Source organism: Nyctereutes procyonoides, unplaced genomic scaffold (assembly GCF_905146905.1).
Source record: "Nyctereutes procyonoides isolate TBG_1078 unplaced genomic scaffold, NYPRO_anot_genome, whole genome shotgun sequence".
In the NCBI taxonomy this organism is placed as follows: Eukaryota; Metazoa; Chordata; class Mammalia; order Carnivora; family Canidae; genus Nyctereutes; species Nyctereutes procyonoides.
Window position 1 is genome coordinate 33,050,176 of NW_026575134.1, and position 16,641 is coordinate 33,066,816.

The 16,641-nt window shown below is 54.1% G+C and overlaps 1 protein-coding gene across 3 annotated transcripts in view; it reads left to right on the top strand.

Annotated features, from left to right (window-relative positions):
• The window catches only part of ELF5 (E74 like ETS transcription factor 5), a 42,713-nt gene extending 26,776 nt beyond the window's left edge, over positions 1-15,937 (top strand). For 2 of the 3 annotated variants that reach the window (XM_055300866.1, XM_055300867.1), the window contains exons 3-7: positions 1,810-2,043; positions 5,497-5,547; positions 13,290-13,358; positions 15,054-15,249; positions 15,703-15,937. In XM_055300866.1, coding sequence (XP_055156841.1) covers positions 1,810-2,043; positions 5,497-5,547; positions 13,290-13,358; positions 15,054-15,249; positions 15,703-15,799 — 647 coding nt within the window. In that variant the 3' untranslated portion in view covers positions 15,800-15,937. The remainder of the gene's footprint in view (positions 1-1,809; positions 2,044-5,496; positions 5,548-13,289; positions 13,359-15,053; positions 15,250-15,702) is intronic. The other variant, XM_055300868.1, reaches the window with a different exon arrangement.
• The last annotated feature ends 704 nt before the right edge of the window (positions 15,938-16,641 follow it).

Genomic DNA, 16,641 nt, shown 5'->3' on the forward strand with positions numbered 1-16,641 from the left:
TGACGTGTGCTGCGGAGTCTAACTCACATGTGGCCCCTTCTGTCGTCCACGCGGCCCGAGCCACGCTCCACTCTCTGCCGTCCTCCTCAGGCCTTTTCACTCCGTCTCGCTCTCCGCCTGCCTCTGCCTCTCTCCGTGTTTCTGCTCTTCTCTGTGCTGATGCTCTGAGGATCAGTAGGACGGAACGAGAAGAGCGATGGCTCTCAAGCTCTGACTAGGGCTTAGATGCCAGCTCTGCCACACGCTGGCCGTGGGACTTGGGGCAAGTCCCCTGTGCCCCTTAGGTTCATAATCCGTTACCTTCTAGGGGACAAGGACCAAACCTCTTACCAGGGATCCTTAGCACACACTTTGTTGCTTCACACCTAACAGGTGTTCAGTGAGAACCTTAATAATAGCGTCAGAATCTTCCAGGTTCTAAGTACTTTTGTAGGTAGTAGCTCGCTCAACCCACAGAACGACTCTGTGACAGAGGTGCTATCGTTATCTCCATTTTGCCAATGAGGAAACTGAGGCTCATTTATTGAATGAATGAATGAATGAGTGAATGAGTGAACACCATGGCAGCCATGAGGCTTGTGTCAAAGAGCCTGACCGAGTACCTCACCGAACCCTTCATCTGCCACCCTTTCTGTTTCTCCTGGCCCTGGGGACAGAGCTGTGGAGCACCCAGTCTCTGTTCCAAGCTGGGCTTGGCCACTTCCCAGCCTCCCAGACAAGGTGGTGCCCACACCTCTGTCTGGGTTTGTGTGGGGCTCCTCTGAAGGCGTGAAGGGGCTCGGGCCTCAGGATGGAAATCCCTCAAAGCATCCACACAACCACAACAGCAACAGCACAACCAACCAACCCCCCCCCCCCCCCCCCGCCGTCCCACTGCTCTCTTCCTCAGAGGAGGCCGCTGTGGCGATCCAAGCTCTGCTGGCCTCTGGGCAACGTCTCACCAGTTTGAGGCCCTCGGCACAGGATGACGAGAGGCAGCGCACCGACCAGTAGCTGGTGTTGGCAACTGTCCGTGAGAGCAGAGGGAGTCAAGTCAGCCTCAGACTGTGCCTGGCACACAATAGGCATTTTTTTTAAAGATTTTATTTATTTATTCATAAGAGACACACAGAGAGAGGCAGAGACACAGGCAGAGGAAGAAGCAGGCTCCATGCGGGGAGCCCGATGCAGAACTCGATCCCAGGACCCCAGGATCACGACCTGGGCCAAAGGCAGATGCTCAACCCTTAAGCCCTGCCAGGGGCCCTATAACAGGCATTTAGTAACTATTGAATTGGTTGATAGTACTCGGGGCACTCCACAGCCTATACCCATTAACTCCAAACTGCATGACAGCCCTATAAAAATACCTATTTTACAGATGAGGAAACTGAGGCTTAACTGTCTGTGGACCCCGCCCAGGTCAAAAGCAGGCAAACTCGGGTTTGAGCCCAGGCTTGGCAGGCTCCAAAGGCTGTGTTCTTGATACCTTGTTGTCTGAAACCAAACCCCTGCAGGGCTGCATCCTTCCCTTTCTCCTCTAATCTCCCGCTTTCCAAGCACCAAACCTAGGCCCCGGGCATCCCCGAGCCATGGCGGGGTTCCTCGCCATTCCTCCTCTCGCCTGCCCCGAGGCCCACCTAGAAAATCCAGTCTCCTGTGGGTTTTATGGTGGAATAGGTAACCTGGGCCCCCAGAGAACACACCCCAAAGCCAGAGGCCCTTATGACTCACAGGCGAGGGATGTGGATGCTGATAGAACCGGGGCCTCCCTCTGGGGCGCCTCTGGAGGCCTTCCGGGGGCCCTCACTTCTCTCTCTTTGGACGCAGCCTGTGACTCCTACTGGACGTCCGTCCACCCCGAGTACTGGACCAAACGCCACGTCTGGGAATGGCTCCAGTTCTGCTGCGACCAGTACAAGCTGGATGCCAACTGCATCTCTTTCTGCCACTTCAACGTCAGCGGCCTGCAGCTGTGCAGCATGACGCAGGAGGAGTTCGTCGAGGCGGCCGGCATCTGCGGGGAGTACCTCTACTTCATCCTCCAGAACATCCGCTCGCAAGGTCAGTGTCCGGGGGCCGGGCCTCCGCGGGGGGGCCCCAGGGTTGGGACCGATGAGCCCGCCAGGTCCTTCCCCGCCATGTGACTCACGCAGCAACAAACCAACCAACCCACCTCAGGCACTGGGACTCTCTATTAACCGAGATCCCCTTCTCCCAAATCTCTACAATCCCTGGAAGTTCTCCTTTGCTAGAATTAGAGCTTGGAGGCCAAAGGGAGCGAGTTGCAAGGAAGCCAGCTGAGTACTTTTTTAACACCAGGAGAGAAAACCTAAAAAGATCTTCAGGAACCAGGCAGATGCAGCAAAGGAATGTGTGATGGTAATTAAGACCTGCCAGCAGGAGACATGGAAAAAAGGGGTTTCTGCTTGACTTTTCATTAAGCAGAAGGAGAAGAAAATTAACTAGACCATTTGTCTTCCCGTTTCCAGAAGAGTCTGATTAAGGAGCATTAGCGCTTTCCTGACGGCCCAGGAGCAAGCGGCCGGAAGGTGGTGCCAGTGGCATTATGTAAGGTCTCAACCTGCCGGAGCCCCAGTGCTGAGGAACAGGTGTTCTCAGAGCAGGAAGGGTTTTTTGGTTTTCTGGGGGTTTTTTTTTTGGTTTTTGTTTTTTGGGTTTTTTTGGGATTTTTTTTTGTTTTGTTTTGTTTTTTGGTTTTTGAGACCATATAATTCAATTCTGAGACCAGATAAAGGTCACACGGCACACAGGGCTGATTGGTGGAGAGTCCACACAAAGCAAGGGCTTTGAGTTCAGCCAGCCCTGTGCTCCTACCTGGACTCCAACACTCCGGAGCCTCAGGTCCTCTGGCAAAGGGCTTGCCCTCTCCCAACCTCCACCGCCTCGTCCGTACATTGGGATAACAGCGCGCACCTTGGTGGGTGACAGGATTCCAGGAAACATGACCTGGAGCAGCACACAAAGATCCAAATGCCGTAAATGGCAGCTGTTTTTGTCATTATGAATATAACCCAGGGGGGAGACGTTTTTTAAAAATAAAGGAAACACGTCTCAGTTCAATTTGAAGAAAGACTTTTCCAAAAGTTAGCACTGTTTTTTGGGGGGTGGGGGTGGGAAGACTGGTTCAGAAGGTACTAAAGGTAGGAAGCTCCCCATCCCTGGAGATAATCAAGCAGTCGACTAGGTCCCTGACGGATGGGGATGCCGTGGCAGGGATTTCTGCTTGGGGCAGAGGACATTCCAGCCCTAAGATTCGTTGTTCTTCCCCCTCATAGTCCTGAGGGCGGGAAAGCCATGGAGGCTGGTCCTGGGGCCTTTCTCAGCTTCTGCCCTGGGGGCCACGTCCCACCAGGGACAAGGGAGGGACAAACAGGCCTGCCGTCTGTTGTTCGACAGTCTTGGCCTCGTGACAACCAGGGACAGCGCCGTGCTGGGAGCAGCGGCCCTCCCTGAACAGGGGACAGTCCGAGGGCAGCAGGGCGGCTCAGGGAGGAGCTCCGGCTCCCAGACCCTCTGAGGCAGCCGCTTCGCCTCAGGACCCCGGGGGCTCGGAGAGGGAGGTCGTCCGTCCTGGAAGAGGATGCAGCCTGGCGTGGCGAGCCTTCTCCAAACATCGCATCCGCCAAGTTGTGCTGGGGTCCCTCGCGTGGGTGCCTCCCCTCCCTGGCACCCGGCACCTCCCCAAGCCCTGTTCCTGGCCCTATTCCATTCCCTCAGGGTCTGTGCAAAACATGCCAAACACGCTTGGGTTTTTTTTTTTTTTTTTAGAATTTATTTATTTATTTGAGAGAGAGAGAGAGAGGCAGAGACACAGGCAGAGGGAGAAGCAGGCCCCACGCAGGGAGCCCGACATGGGACTCGATCCCGGGACTCCAGGATCAGGCCCTGGGCCGAAGGTGGCGCTAAACCGCTGGGCCACCGGGGCTGCCCCCAAACATGCTTGCTATCCTGAGGGACCCCTGGGGTCACAAAGCCAACTCCAGGGGTCCGGTTTCTGGCTCGTTACCGTGTTGAGCAGTAAAACCGCCCACGCTGCAATCCCCCCTGAAGTGGTCCTCAAGCGGGGATGTTCACTGCATGTTGTGTATCGAAACACACGTACTGTGACCAGAGTTTACCGTGTCCCAACGTGCCCAGGACACACTGTTTGCACCTGTTACCGCAGACTCATTATTCTTAGCACTAGGTTTCGTTCTCCAAAGCGGCTGCATTTGTACAGGGAACTATCTGGAGCTCCAGCCACTGCCTAGTGCAGGCCTTCTAGGACTGCCTAGGATTGATCAGGACTCTGGCAGGACAGGACACAGGACAGTAAGTCTGGGCAGCGGGGACAGGTATGGGGCAGGGTAGGGCCCAGTGAGCCATCTGGCCCAGAAGGTATTTCAGAGGGATCCAAGGAGCCCAGGAATGCAGGGACACTGGTCGCTGGAAGGGGAAGGGGAGGCCAGGCGGAGGGCAGGGGCCGTGGTTGGCTTCCACAGTCGGGGGGGTGTGGGTCCCTCGCGGGCCAGTCCTCCTTTCCGTTCTCGGGTGGCCTTCTGGGCAGAGCGCGCCAAGCAGACCAGGACCGATCAGTGGGCGTGAGCTGTCACAGATGTGCCCTTTTCCAGGCTCCTCAGTCACTGGAAATTAGTCCCCACACCGGACACCGAGCCTGCAAACAGGTATCCCTTGGCCTGTGCTGCTACCTGGGAACTTGATCAGAGACTCTCAGTTCACCCCCAGCCTACCCCATTCTTCAAAGGAGCAAACCGAGGCCCCGACACAGTCTCCCAAACCCTTATTATGGCCTCTCAGCAGGCCCTGCATTCCTCTTGGCCTCCTACGTGCATCTCCCCCTTTGATCAGCGGGTCATAGGCATTCCGGTCCCCAAAGGATGAGAGGCCCCATCGCAGATCGCAGACCCTGAGAGCCCATGGGGAACTCGCTCGGTGGTACTTTTGTCACCTGTCGCCAGTGAGGAACAGGAGCCCAGAGACTGAGCGACTGGCAAGGTCACACTGGGGTCAGTGACGCGGCCCAGCTCAGGGCCCAGGCCCACTTGGAAAGTCCTTGAGGCTGCTGGGATGCCTGGCCCCGGGGCCCTCTCCGGGAGGCCTTTAAAAACCAGGAGATGGTCATCTCTCAAACGTGGCTTCAGGTGGCCCAGTAAGTCAGGTTGCCTCCAAGGTTCTTCTTTTTTTTAATAAATATTTTATTTATTTATTCATGAGAGACACAGAGAGAGAGAGGCAGAGACACAGGCAGAGGGAGAAGCAGGCTCCACGCAGGGAGCCTGATGCGGGACTCGATCCCAGGACCCCGGGATCACGACCTGAGCTGAAGACAGACACTCAAACCACTGAGCCACCCAGGTGCCCCATGCAAACTTCTTTCTGAATTAAACTTCCCCGCAGAGGGGACGGTTGCCCCCTTCTCCCCGGCAACCCCTCCTCCGGCCAGGGAAACCAGGATCGCGTGGTGCGGTTTGTGGACTCATTTTTCCTTCCCAGGTTACTCCTTCTTCACCGACACCGAGGAGACCAAGGCTGCCATCAAAGACTGTAAGTAACCAGGTGTGAGCGGCCCAAGGTGCGCCAGGGCTGCCGGTGGGCGCACGGGCTTGATGGTTCTGTTTTGACCACGACTGACAAGTTGATGACCCAGGGCGGTCACGGACCAGGAGGAGGCAGCAGGGAGAAATGGGTGGGCAGAGAGCGTGGGGCTTGGGTCTGTGGCTTCCTCGTCCTCCGCCCAGACTCAGTTTCCCCATCCGTAAAATGGAGCCACCCTCGCCGGTTGCGGCGTGTTGGAGAAACTGCGCACCTGAAGCTGGCGACGTGGATGCGCCAAACGCTGCCACGCGTGAGCAACAGTAGTGGTGATTACTAACCCCCGGGCCCTGCCGCTGAGAAGTGTCTCCGAAGATCCGAGCTCACCAACCTTTTAATTATAAGGTGATGGAGGAGCTCTGGCGACCCTGCTGATTTTGAGAGTTAACGCCGTCTTACTTTGGCAGAGAAGGTTTAGGAAATGGAACTTTAGAGCTTTCTTTCTTTTTCTTTTTTTTTTTTTAAAGATGATGATGATTGTTGCTTTTCATTACTGAGTACCACACGATGGCCTGGCCTGGGGACCAGCAGGAGACACAGGTCCTGGGCAGGCCCCCGCCCTCCATGGGCTTCACCCCTTCATCTGCAGAGGGAGGACAGGGCATGTGGGACTCCTGAGGCCTCTGAGGGGCAGACACAGATGGCTGGTTTCTTTTTTTTTTTAATTTTTATTTTTAGATGGATGGTTTCTTAGGACTTATTTTTTTGGTCCTGAAAGTCCCAGCAATCAACTGAGGGTTCAGGTTATTTGGTTAATGAAGGTTTTTTCACCCAGGATTTCAGCACAGGAATCGCTGCGTCCATAAAGCACACAGGGCAGGCTCGCAGAGGCCCGTGTGCCCCCTAGACCCCAGCGGCGCCCCAGGAGCGGCTCTGCCTCCCATGAGGGTCCCCGCACACTGCAGCTGCGGGGCAGGGCCTTTCCTGCCCGTGAACAGTGCTCCCACCGAGCTTCCCGGCTCTGCCTTCATCCCCTCCCCTCCATCCACAGCAGTCTGCGGGGTACGAACCCTGCTGTGTCCACCCAGCCCAGTTCAGGCAAAGCCCCCCGAAGAAACAAACCCACTGAGGCCCGGCGGGAGGGCGGGGGTTGCATTACTGTCTAAAGGCTTGAGCCCAGGCAGGCGTTTGCCGTCCTCCTAAGCAGCAGTGAGTCTGACCTGCCCAAACTGTTCTCAGTGGGTGTCTCCACCTATGAATGGGTCCTTCTGCCCGCCTGCCTCCCTCACGGCTAGGAAGAGATAGCGTGACCCGGAAGGTCTGTAGACGAAGTGGTTACCTGAGTATAGAACCAGGCCCCATGAGACTCCTTGCTATAATAATAATAATAGTAACAATAATAATAATAATGGCCTCTAGCGTTTCCTGAGCACCTACCACGAGCCAGGCCCCATGCTAGAATCCTTACTAACCTTCTTTCAGGTAATCTTCCCCAAAACCCTGTAAGACCTCGTACCCCATAGGAACTAAAGCTTAGAGGTTAAAGGGGACAAGGTTAGGAAGGTGACAGATAACTCAGGTGTGTCTTAACTCTTTCCTCCTCTCATCCAGTCCTTTTTCTTCCGTTTTCATTGATTCATTCACTCACTCATTCATTCATTCCACAAACATTTTTCGAACACCTACCATGCGCCAGGCCCAGGCACCTGCTCCGTGCCATGGCCGCAGTGATGAACACCACTCTGGTGTTTCCCTCATAAAGCAAGGGAGGGAGAGAGACATTAAGCAAATAATCCCCGTAATAAATGTGTAATGGCTAAGGATGATGATACCACGAAGGTAAAGGACAAGGTGCTGTGTGTGTGGGAAGGACAACAGGTTGCCTTTCAATTAGGGTTGAGGGGAGACTTCCTGGAGGAAGAGATATTTAAACTAAGTAAAGCATGAGCAGAAGTTAGCCAGGAAGAGGGAAGAAAAGGGTACAGGGAATGAGTGGCAAGTGCAAAGGCCCTGAGGCGGGAACAGTTTGGGAGCCCGGGAGAAAGAAGCAAAAAAACTAGCACTGGGAGGCTCAGTGTAGTAACCAGGAGCCACATGGGGCCGTTAAGGTCAATTAAAACTAGATGAAGTTAAAATTCAGCTGCTGAGTCACGCTAGCCACCTTCCAAGCGCTCGATAGCAGCAGGTAGCTAGTGGCCACCACGTAGGACAGCTCAGATTTCCGTCATCATAGTAAGTTCTTTTGGACGGTGACTTGGTAGGTCATGGGCAAGGTCAGCTGAGGGAGGGGTGGGGGCGGAGATCAAGAGCAGGACAGGAGCAGGTCACAAACAGCGTTTGGGTGTGGATTTCATCCTGAGCAGTCTGGGAGGACAGTAAGGCCCCGTCGGCATTTTAAGAAGATCCCCCGGACGGCCGTGCTTGTCTGGGTCCCGAGGGAGCCCAGCTGGGGGCTGCTGTCCAGGTGGTGGTGGCCCCGACCAGGTGGTAGGAAGGATGGAGAGATGTTTCTGGAGGCAGAGGTGGTGGTAAGACCGGGGTTCTGAACTGGCATCTCTAGAGACTAACCCTGCGCCACGGCCGCCACCCCAGGCTTTACCAGGGCAGCCCCAGCCCTGCCTTCTCCAATGAGGAGGCACAATTTCTAGACTGAACTCGAGGTCAAGGGGTCCGGTGAGTACACCAAAAAGCAGTGCCACAGCTCTGCCAAATTGCACCTCCACTGCCACAGCCAGGAACCCATGGCCTTCCCGCTGGGCCCGTGCGGCCGCTGCCCCCCCGGCTCTCCCCCAGCTCTCCCGAAACAGAAACCCTAGCATGTAGTTTAATAGCCATGAGGACAACGGACTGACTATCCAATCAATGAGCCCGTTCTAGAAATCCAGGGCATCTGATCACGATGCCTATGGCCCGGGTGACACGGCGCGATCTCAGACACACCCCAACGCGGGAGTGAGATGTGCCAGCTGGAGGCCAAAGCCCGGCCAGCGAGGCATCCTGGGGTGACAGGCAACACTGCCATCAGCCTGCAGTGCAGATTAACATCTGTCCTGCCCGCCCGTGCAACACTGCCCAGCGCGGTGCCAGGCGGAGCGTTTTCCGTACTTTAACCCATTTAAGCCTCATCGTAACTCCAATCGGTAGTATTGTTGCCCCCATTTGCATCTGAGGAAACCAGAAGAGCAATAACGTGCAAGGAAGCACAAGGGTGGGATCCCCAGCACGACGTCTGTGCTCATAGGCATTGGGCCATATGCACCGCACACCTGCGTGCACGAGCCCACGCACACACACACACGCAGGTGCACGGACCCCGGGCCCTCCTCTTCATTCTGCTGCCCCCTCAGCTGGGCCCCAAGGCCCACGGCTCGGCCAGGTCTGGGTCCAGCTCCGCAGTGAGTTGGAGAACGAGATGACGGGCTTGGAGAACGAGCCAGAGAACGAGATGAGATGAGGACCTGCTGAAGGGGCGCAGGCCCAGCCAGCTCTGAAGCTGTCGGGTGCCCCGCGACACTCGCTGGCCACGCTGCGGCCAACCCTTCCCGCCCCCCCGCCGCCCCCCCCTGCAGAAATGCCAGGCCACGAAGCCTGCAGGCCTGGGTCGCCTCCCGTCCTGCACCTTCCTCCCGCGGGGAGCGAGGCCCGTGGCAGCACCCGGCCCTGGGGGCGACGAGTGGCCTTGGGACCCTCTGGCCGTGGCCGACGACTGGCACACCTCAGCAGCATCTGGTCCCGAGGGAACCCCACAGCTACACGCAGCGGGGAGCCTTGGGCACAGCCCGACCGCGGGGCCACATCCCAGGGGAAGACAGTTCTGAGTCCAGGGGGGCTGTCCCTGGGCCCCCCAAGGCACCACGGCCACCCTGCGGCCACCCCCTGCCGAGCAAGGGCCACCCCCACCCAGGACCACGGGCAGCACCAAAGTCACGGCGGAGACCTGGGGGCAGAGGCCACAGGGATCACAGGGATGCCTTGGGCAGGACCCCGAGCCGAGACCCCTGATCCACAGCGCCTGGGGTGTCGCGGGGGCTCCAAGGGTCGCCTCCTTCCTCCGCCTTCTTGCAAGCTTGCCGGCTGCTCACGGGTTCATGATCCACCTGGTGTGTCTCCCCCTCACTTGCTTTCTCCCTTCTTGGAAGATCGGCTTCAAGCAACGCCAGGTCCCCTCTGCGGCCCGCGTGGCCCTCTGGGGTCCGCACCTACCGCCCGGGGCAGGGCCCACCTTTTGGCAGCAGCGCGGTGCCAGGCTAGCTCGGCTGGGGCCGGGGGTGGGGGGACCCCGCAGGCTGAAGGTGGTGTTCATCTCATCGTTCTTTCCAGACGACAGGCGCTGTCGCTGCTAGAGCCGAGGCCCTGAGGTCGGCCTGCCCGGAGCTGGGTTCCATGCTGGCCAGGCCCGGGACCCAAACCGAGCCCCCCAGACCCCCCGGGGCTCACTGCTTGCCCACCGGTGGCCCCGTGTCAGGGAGTCCCCTCTGCTGGCTCTAACTGAACAGGGCACTCCTGCTCCCCACCCCGCTTCGCCACTGTTTCCCCGCCCCAGCTGCTTCAATATTCTCAGCGTTTATCATGCACCGAGATCACCCACATTTGCTTGTTCATTAGATGTTCTCTCTCTCTTTTTTTTTAAAGATTTTATTTATTTATTCATGATAGACATAGAGTGAGAGAGAGAGAAGCAGAGACACAGGCAGAGGGAGAAGCAGGCTCCATGCAGAGAGCCCGATGCGGGACTCGATCCCGGGTCCCCAGGATCACACCCTGGGCCAAAGGCAGATGCTCAACCACCGAGCCCCCCGGGTGGCCCTTGTTAGATGTTCTTATCCACTTGGATGTGAGTCCCCAGGAGGAGAGACATGGCCCAGTGCCTCTGGGGAGTCGGACAGTGGGCACACGTGGCTCAGGGCTCATGAATGAATGAATGAGCGAGTGGCCTGCAGTGAGCATCCCGACCTCGCGGTGCCTCCACATACTTCTGTGTAAAACGGAGAAGGGAATAGACGTTCACCACAACAGTGCATGAGACTGAGGGCCTGGCAATACCCAACACTCGACACACTCAGCCAATAATTATTCACGTGGTGTTTTTGGAACACCCACTATGAAAGACAAGATGAAGCAGTCGTTCTGAACGGTAGCTTCGGAACGGGCCCGCTCCGGGTTCAAGCCTCGCCTCCACCACTCTGGGTGAAGCTCTTCTTAAACGGTCTGGGCTTCGACTTCTCTCTCTACAAAATGGAAATAGCACTAGGACCACACAGGGTGGTTGCAGGGATTGAATCGGACAGTGATTCAGGGCCTGTGAAGCACATTAGCAGCACTTGGCAGTTAGTAAGTGCTCCATAGCAGAGCAGAAAAGAGACCAGATCAGTCCTTACCGTGTGGATGGACTGGTGCCAAGGTGCTCGGGAGCACACGGGTGCTGTGCAACAGGGAGGGTATCTAACCCAGAGGGTTAAGTTCAGAGAAGACTTTCCGAAGAGGGCTGGAGAGTGTGGGTCAGCTGCGTGGAAGTGGGGAGCAGGGAGCTATGCAAAGGCCCCGCGGCAGGACAAAGCTAAGCAGCACTGGGACTCTCTGACCCAAGAAAAGGGAAGACGTTGGGGAACAGCAACAGAAAAGGCTAGACTAATGTCCACAATAGCCAAACTGTGGAAGGAGCCTCGGTGTCCATCGAAAGATGATGGATAAAAAAGATGTGGTTTATGTATACAATGGAATATTCCTCAGCCATTAGAAATGACGAATACCCACCATTTGCTTTGATGTGGATGGAACTGGAGGGTATTATGCTAAGTGAAATAAGTCAGTCGGAGAAGGACAAACATCATATGGTCTAATACGGGGAATATAAGAAATAGTGAAAGGGAATAAAGGGAAAGGAGAAAAAAATGAGTGGGAAATATCAGGGAGGGAGACAGAACATGAGAGACTCCTAACTCGGGGAAACAAACTAGGGGTGGTAGAAAGGGAGATGGGCGGGGGGTGGGGGTAACTGGGTGACGGGCACCGAGGGGGGCACTTGATGGGATGAGCACTGGGTGTTATTCTGTATGTTGGCAAATTGAACACCAATAAAAAATAAATTTATTTTTAAAAAAACTAAAAAAACAAAAACAAAAAAAAGAAAAGGCTAGACTGCTGAGTGGAGGTCAGTCTGTGCAAGGCCTGACAAACTTGGTGACCTTCATCCTGGAGACAACAGGGAACCGCTGCAGGCTGGTAGACCAGGGCGTGCCAGGGGCCAGGGGCACCGAGACGGATTGCCCTGGGCAGCAGTGCGGTACACGGGACGCCATTCCCTGCCTTGACAGCGCACTTGTTCTTCCCTCTGGGGGTTAAGGCGTAGTGTACCTCCTGGACTGTACAGTAAGCATGGTTAGTGTCCAACAGCATCTGGTACAGTGGCTGCTCAATACTACTTCCTGAGCACCTGCTGTATGCCAGACCCTGGGCTAGGTGTTGGGGGGATACATCTGGAAACATAAATCCCTGACTTCTGATGGGAACAGAGAGGGAACTAAGTAAATAAATACACAATACGCTATGTTCAATGGTGATTAATATTGTGGCAAAAAAATAAATAAATAAGAGAAGTGGATCTAGAATCCTGGGCAGGAGTGAGCGAGTGTGATCCTACTGAGAAGGTGGCTTTGAGCAAAGACTGAGAGGAGGGCCCGAACCCGTGGATGGCCAAGGAAAGAGCACTCATGGCAAAGGGAGGGCAAGTGCAAAGGCCCTGGGGTGGAAGGTGCAGGGGAGTTTCAGAAAGAGCGGGGAGGCCGGTATGGTATGGCTGGAGCACAGGCAGCCAGGGGAGCAGCAGGGGTGCGTGAGATCTGGCATCGCCTTTTTTCTTTCTTTCTTTTTAAAAATCATATACTCCTTTGAAACAATGCACGGGTCTCAGACTGTTACTTATAGCACGAGTCCTAACGGGGCTCGTACTGAGTTAGCGCCTTGCTTTCTGTTACTCGCTAAGCTCTGGTCTCTTGGCTTTTCCTTGTGCCCCTTCTAGGCCGTTCTCCACACACTTGTCAGAGGAGTGTTCTTAAAATGTGGATCTTGTCAAACTGCAAAGTCTTCACTTTACTCTTTGTTTTTTTTTGTTTGTTTGTTTGTTTGTTTTTGTTTTTGTTTTCACTTTACTCTTTGAATAAAACCCCAAGTCCGTACGATGGGCCTGCCAGGACGGCCCCGTGGGCTGTGCCAACAGCCGGCTTCCCCTCCCTGGGCACACCGCGAGCCTGCCTCACTGGCTCTCTCTCTCTCTGCTGGGCGTCACGCGTGCTGCTTCCCTCGGGGAGACTCTCACCTCCTCGAATCCGCGTAGATGCCTCTTGCACACAGGCCTCCCCACCCACCGCCGGCCTCTCCATCTCAAGTGGGCACTCCGCCCCACCCTTCATTCTCTATCTTGCTTCCTTCATAACACCCACGAGGGCTAACTTGTTTGTGTGACACGTATTGCACCTCGCCCAGGAGTCCTGAAACTCCGCATGCACAGGGAGCGGGGAGGTCTTGTTCTCTCTTATTCCCTGCATGGAGCCCAGCACCTGGCACCCAGCAGGTCCCTGGTGCTTGGATACAAATGCCCTCTGAAGGCAAACACCTTCCCCCCGCTAATTTACCCCCCAGAGCACCTCACGGGGTGGGGTCTTTGACCGCAGGGGTGTCCAGGTCACAGGTGCTCACCACCCTGGGGTGATTTGAGGTCCGACCCATTCCCACCGCTATCCATCATTCTATTGCAGATGCTGATTCTAATTGCTTGAAAACAAGTGGCATCAAAAGCCAAGACTGTCACAGTCAGAGTCGAACGAGTAAGTGTAGAGATGCCATTTCTCATTGCCCATTCCCTAAGGCCATTCAGGAGACGAGGTACTCTGATAAGCTTGGACACTGAGGGCTTGAGTGGCACTGGTTGTTTCCCAAAGAAGACAGCAGATTTGTAATCAAAATTCCACTTCTTTTCACGTGGACGTGGTGTCCTAAGAATGCAAGCGAGGAAGCAAGGAAGTTTTCTAACTGTGGTGAATCTCTGAGTGAAGGGTTTATTTCTCCTGGTCTACTGAGGGTCCTTCTCTCCTGAGTACTCAGGGACCAGCTTGACCGGATGAGCACTGGGTGTTATACTATATTCTGGCAAATCGAACTCCAATAAAAAAATATACAAAAAAAAAAAAAAAAGTGCTCAGGGACCAGAGGAGGGAAATCACCATGTGTTGGCAGTTCTCTTAGCCTTTCCTGGCCCTAAAACAGACGTACCCAGGGCCGAATCAAGTCTGCCAGGCTTGGTGCCAGTCACTGGATACGGATTACATTATAATCCTCCAACTTCTGCTGTGAGGTAGGTACTCTTCTGATCGCATTTTACAGATTCCTGGAGAGATTACGATTACAGAGCTAGGAAGAGGTGAATTCCGCACCCAAGCCCAGGGAGTTGGACCCTAGAACCAGCCTTTACCACAACTCTTAGTGGAACAAGACAATTACCACCAGCTTTACTGAAAAGCATAACTGTAGGCTTGGTCCACCCAGACAGGTATGGATATGGGATTTTAGTGCAACCTGTCGGAAAGGTCATTTGACTGTCATTTTGTTAATTCTTTTTTTAAAAAAAAGATTTTACTTATTTATTCATGAGAGACACAGAGAGAGAGGCAGAGACACAGGCAGAGGGAGAAGCAGGTTCCCAGAAGGGAGCCTGATGCAGGACTCAATCCCAGGACCCGGGGATCACACCCTGAGCCGAAGGCAGACGCTCAACCGCTGAGCCACCCAAGCATCCCGTCATTTTATTCATTCCTAAGAATTAGTCCATTGTTCCACCAAGCAAGGACAGTCTGTGAGCCATGGTGTTCCTAAGTCAGTGTAAATTCGGTGTCTCTATGTGTGCATTTTATGATTGCTTTAATGGAAGGCAGACATTTCACAGCTCAGTGAGGGTCCAAGGAGAACACTCAGTCATAATAGGGAAAATAACCCCATTAAAAAAGCAGCAGGGATCCCTGGGTGGCTCAGCGGTTTAGCTCCTGCCTTTGGCCCAGGGCACGATCCTGGAGACCTGGGATCGAATCCCATGTTGGGCTCCCTGCATGGAGCCTGCTTCTCCCTCTGCCTGTGTCTCTGCCTCTCTCTCTCTCTCTCTCTGTGACTATCATGAATAAATAAATAAAATCTTTAAAAAAAATAAAAATAAAATAAAAAAATAAAGCAGCAATTCTCATGAGTTAATTAGGTTTTTTTTGGGGGGGGGGTTAAAGATTCTATTTATTTATTCATGAGAGACAGAGAGAGAGAGGCAGAGACACAGGCAGAGGGAGAAGCAGGCTCCATGCAGGGAACCCGATGCGGGACTCGATCCCAGGACCCAAGGATCACGACCTGGGGTAAAGGCAGGCAGGCACTCAACTGCTAAGGCCCCCAGGTGTCCCGAGTTAATGAGAAGTTGTATAGCTCTTAGAATTTTTTTTTTAAGTAACTTCTTTTTTTTTTTTTTTTTGCCTTTTCCAAAGGCCTCCAAAGTTCTCATCTATGGGAATTTGTGCGAGACCTGCTTCTATCTCCCGAAGAAAACTGTGGCATCCTGGAATGGGAAGATAGGGAACAAGGTATTTTTCGGGTGGTAAAATCAGAAGCCCTGGCAAAGATGTGGGGACAAAGGAAGAAAAATGACAGAATGACGTATGAAAAGTTGAGCAGAGCCCTGAGGTGAGTTCACAGCACAAAATGCCCCGAGCCTTCGGGCAGAGTTCTGTAAAACGGCCAGCCACAGAGAACTGGATGGGTTTTGCAGCGTTTTCCTTGGTGGTAGCAAGGTCATGGGACAGCACCTCGGTGCTTAGTTACAAGTGGGATTAGGGTCAGTAATCGGCCTGCCGTCCTCCCCATCCTTGGCAGTGGCCCCCGGGGAGGGGGGCTCTAAACGCAGGCCGCCCCACACATACACACGCAGAACCCGGTTCTGATCTGAGTGTGGCAAGGTTTAGTCCTCAAGACGTCTGGGAAAGGTTTCAGTGTAAGGTGATCACAGGGTGTGAAAATACCAGGGTGACCGACCAAAGACCAGCCGGGTCACCTGGGCGGACGAGGAACATGTTTATGTTCTGTTATCTTCCTGGGGTGCAGGCCTCCCCACATTTCTCCTTCTGCTGTCTTTCCCAGGTACTACTACAAAACAGGAATTTTGGAGCGGGTCGACCGAAGGCTAGTGTACAAATTTGGAAAAAATGCACACGGGTGGCAGGAAGACAAGCTATGATCTGCTCCAGCATCGAGCTCCTCTTACAGACGTCTTGTCTTCTACGCCATCGGATTGCAATAGACATTTGAAAGTCTTTTTTTGCTGTTGTTGTTAACCTGCAAGTGTGCTGATAAAGTTTCTCCACCTCTCAGCTTCCATGTGGATTCAGAGTTGTTGTTGTCTGTTCCCACGGTGACAGCAACCCTTTAAGAAATTCCTTTTTTTTTTTTTTTTTTACCCAAGGGAAGGAAGGAATGAGCCCGATCAAACATCCTTTCCCTAATCAAGAGTTGCAGAAACACAATAGCCCGAGCTATTGGTGCTACTCTGAGCAAAAGGATCCACCTCTGCCCTTAGAGACTCACCCAGTGCTCCCATTGGAAAGGCTCAGAAGCTTGAGCCTTTATTTAACTGCGGCAGCTCGCAAAGGAAAAGTGACTATTTGGTAGCTAGTAGAGTAGGAGGGGGTGACAGGTGGGTAAGACAAACATACTGTAGCTTTAAAATCGTGCGAGTCAAATGCCATAGAAAAAGTGCCTCAATTAAATAAGAGAGCGGCTGCATCGAGCTGGGACAGGATTGGATTTAGCAGAGGTGAATGGTACGTTTCTGAACCAGAGCGTCGTGTGGGCCACTCAGCAAAACTCCCACGACCATCCTAGAGCAACACACTGAAAGTTAGGCACATAATTAATTCCTGCTGAGTTAACTCCCCCTCTTCTCCCGGTGGTGGGGGGCAGCAGAGTTAGTCAGCGGGGACTTGCGCCCCATTTCCAAATCACTGCTGTTTCTGATCCAAGGTGTCAGCACCACAAGGTTGTAGCTTGTTGATTCTGTGGCCATGACGTTAAACCTTGGAG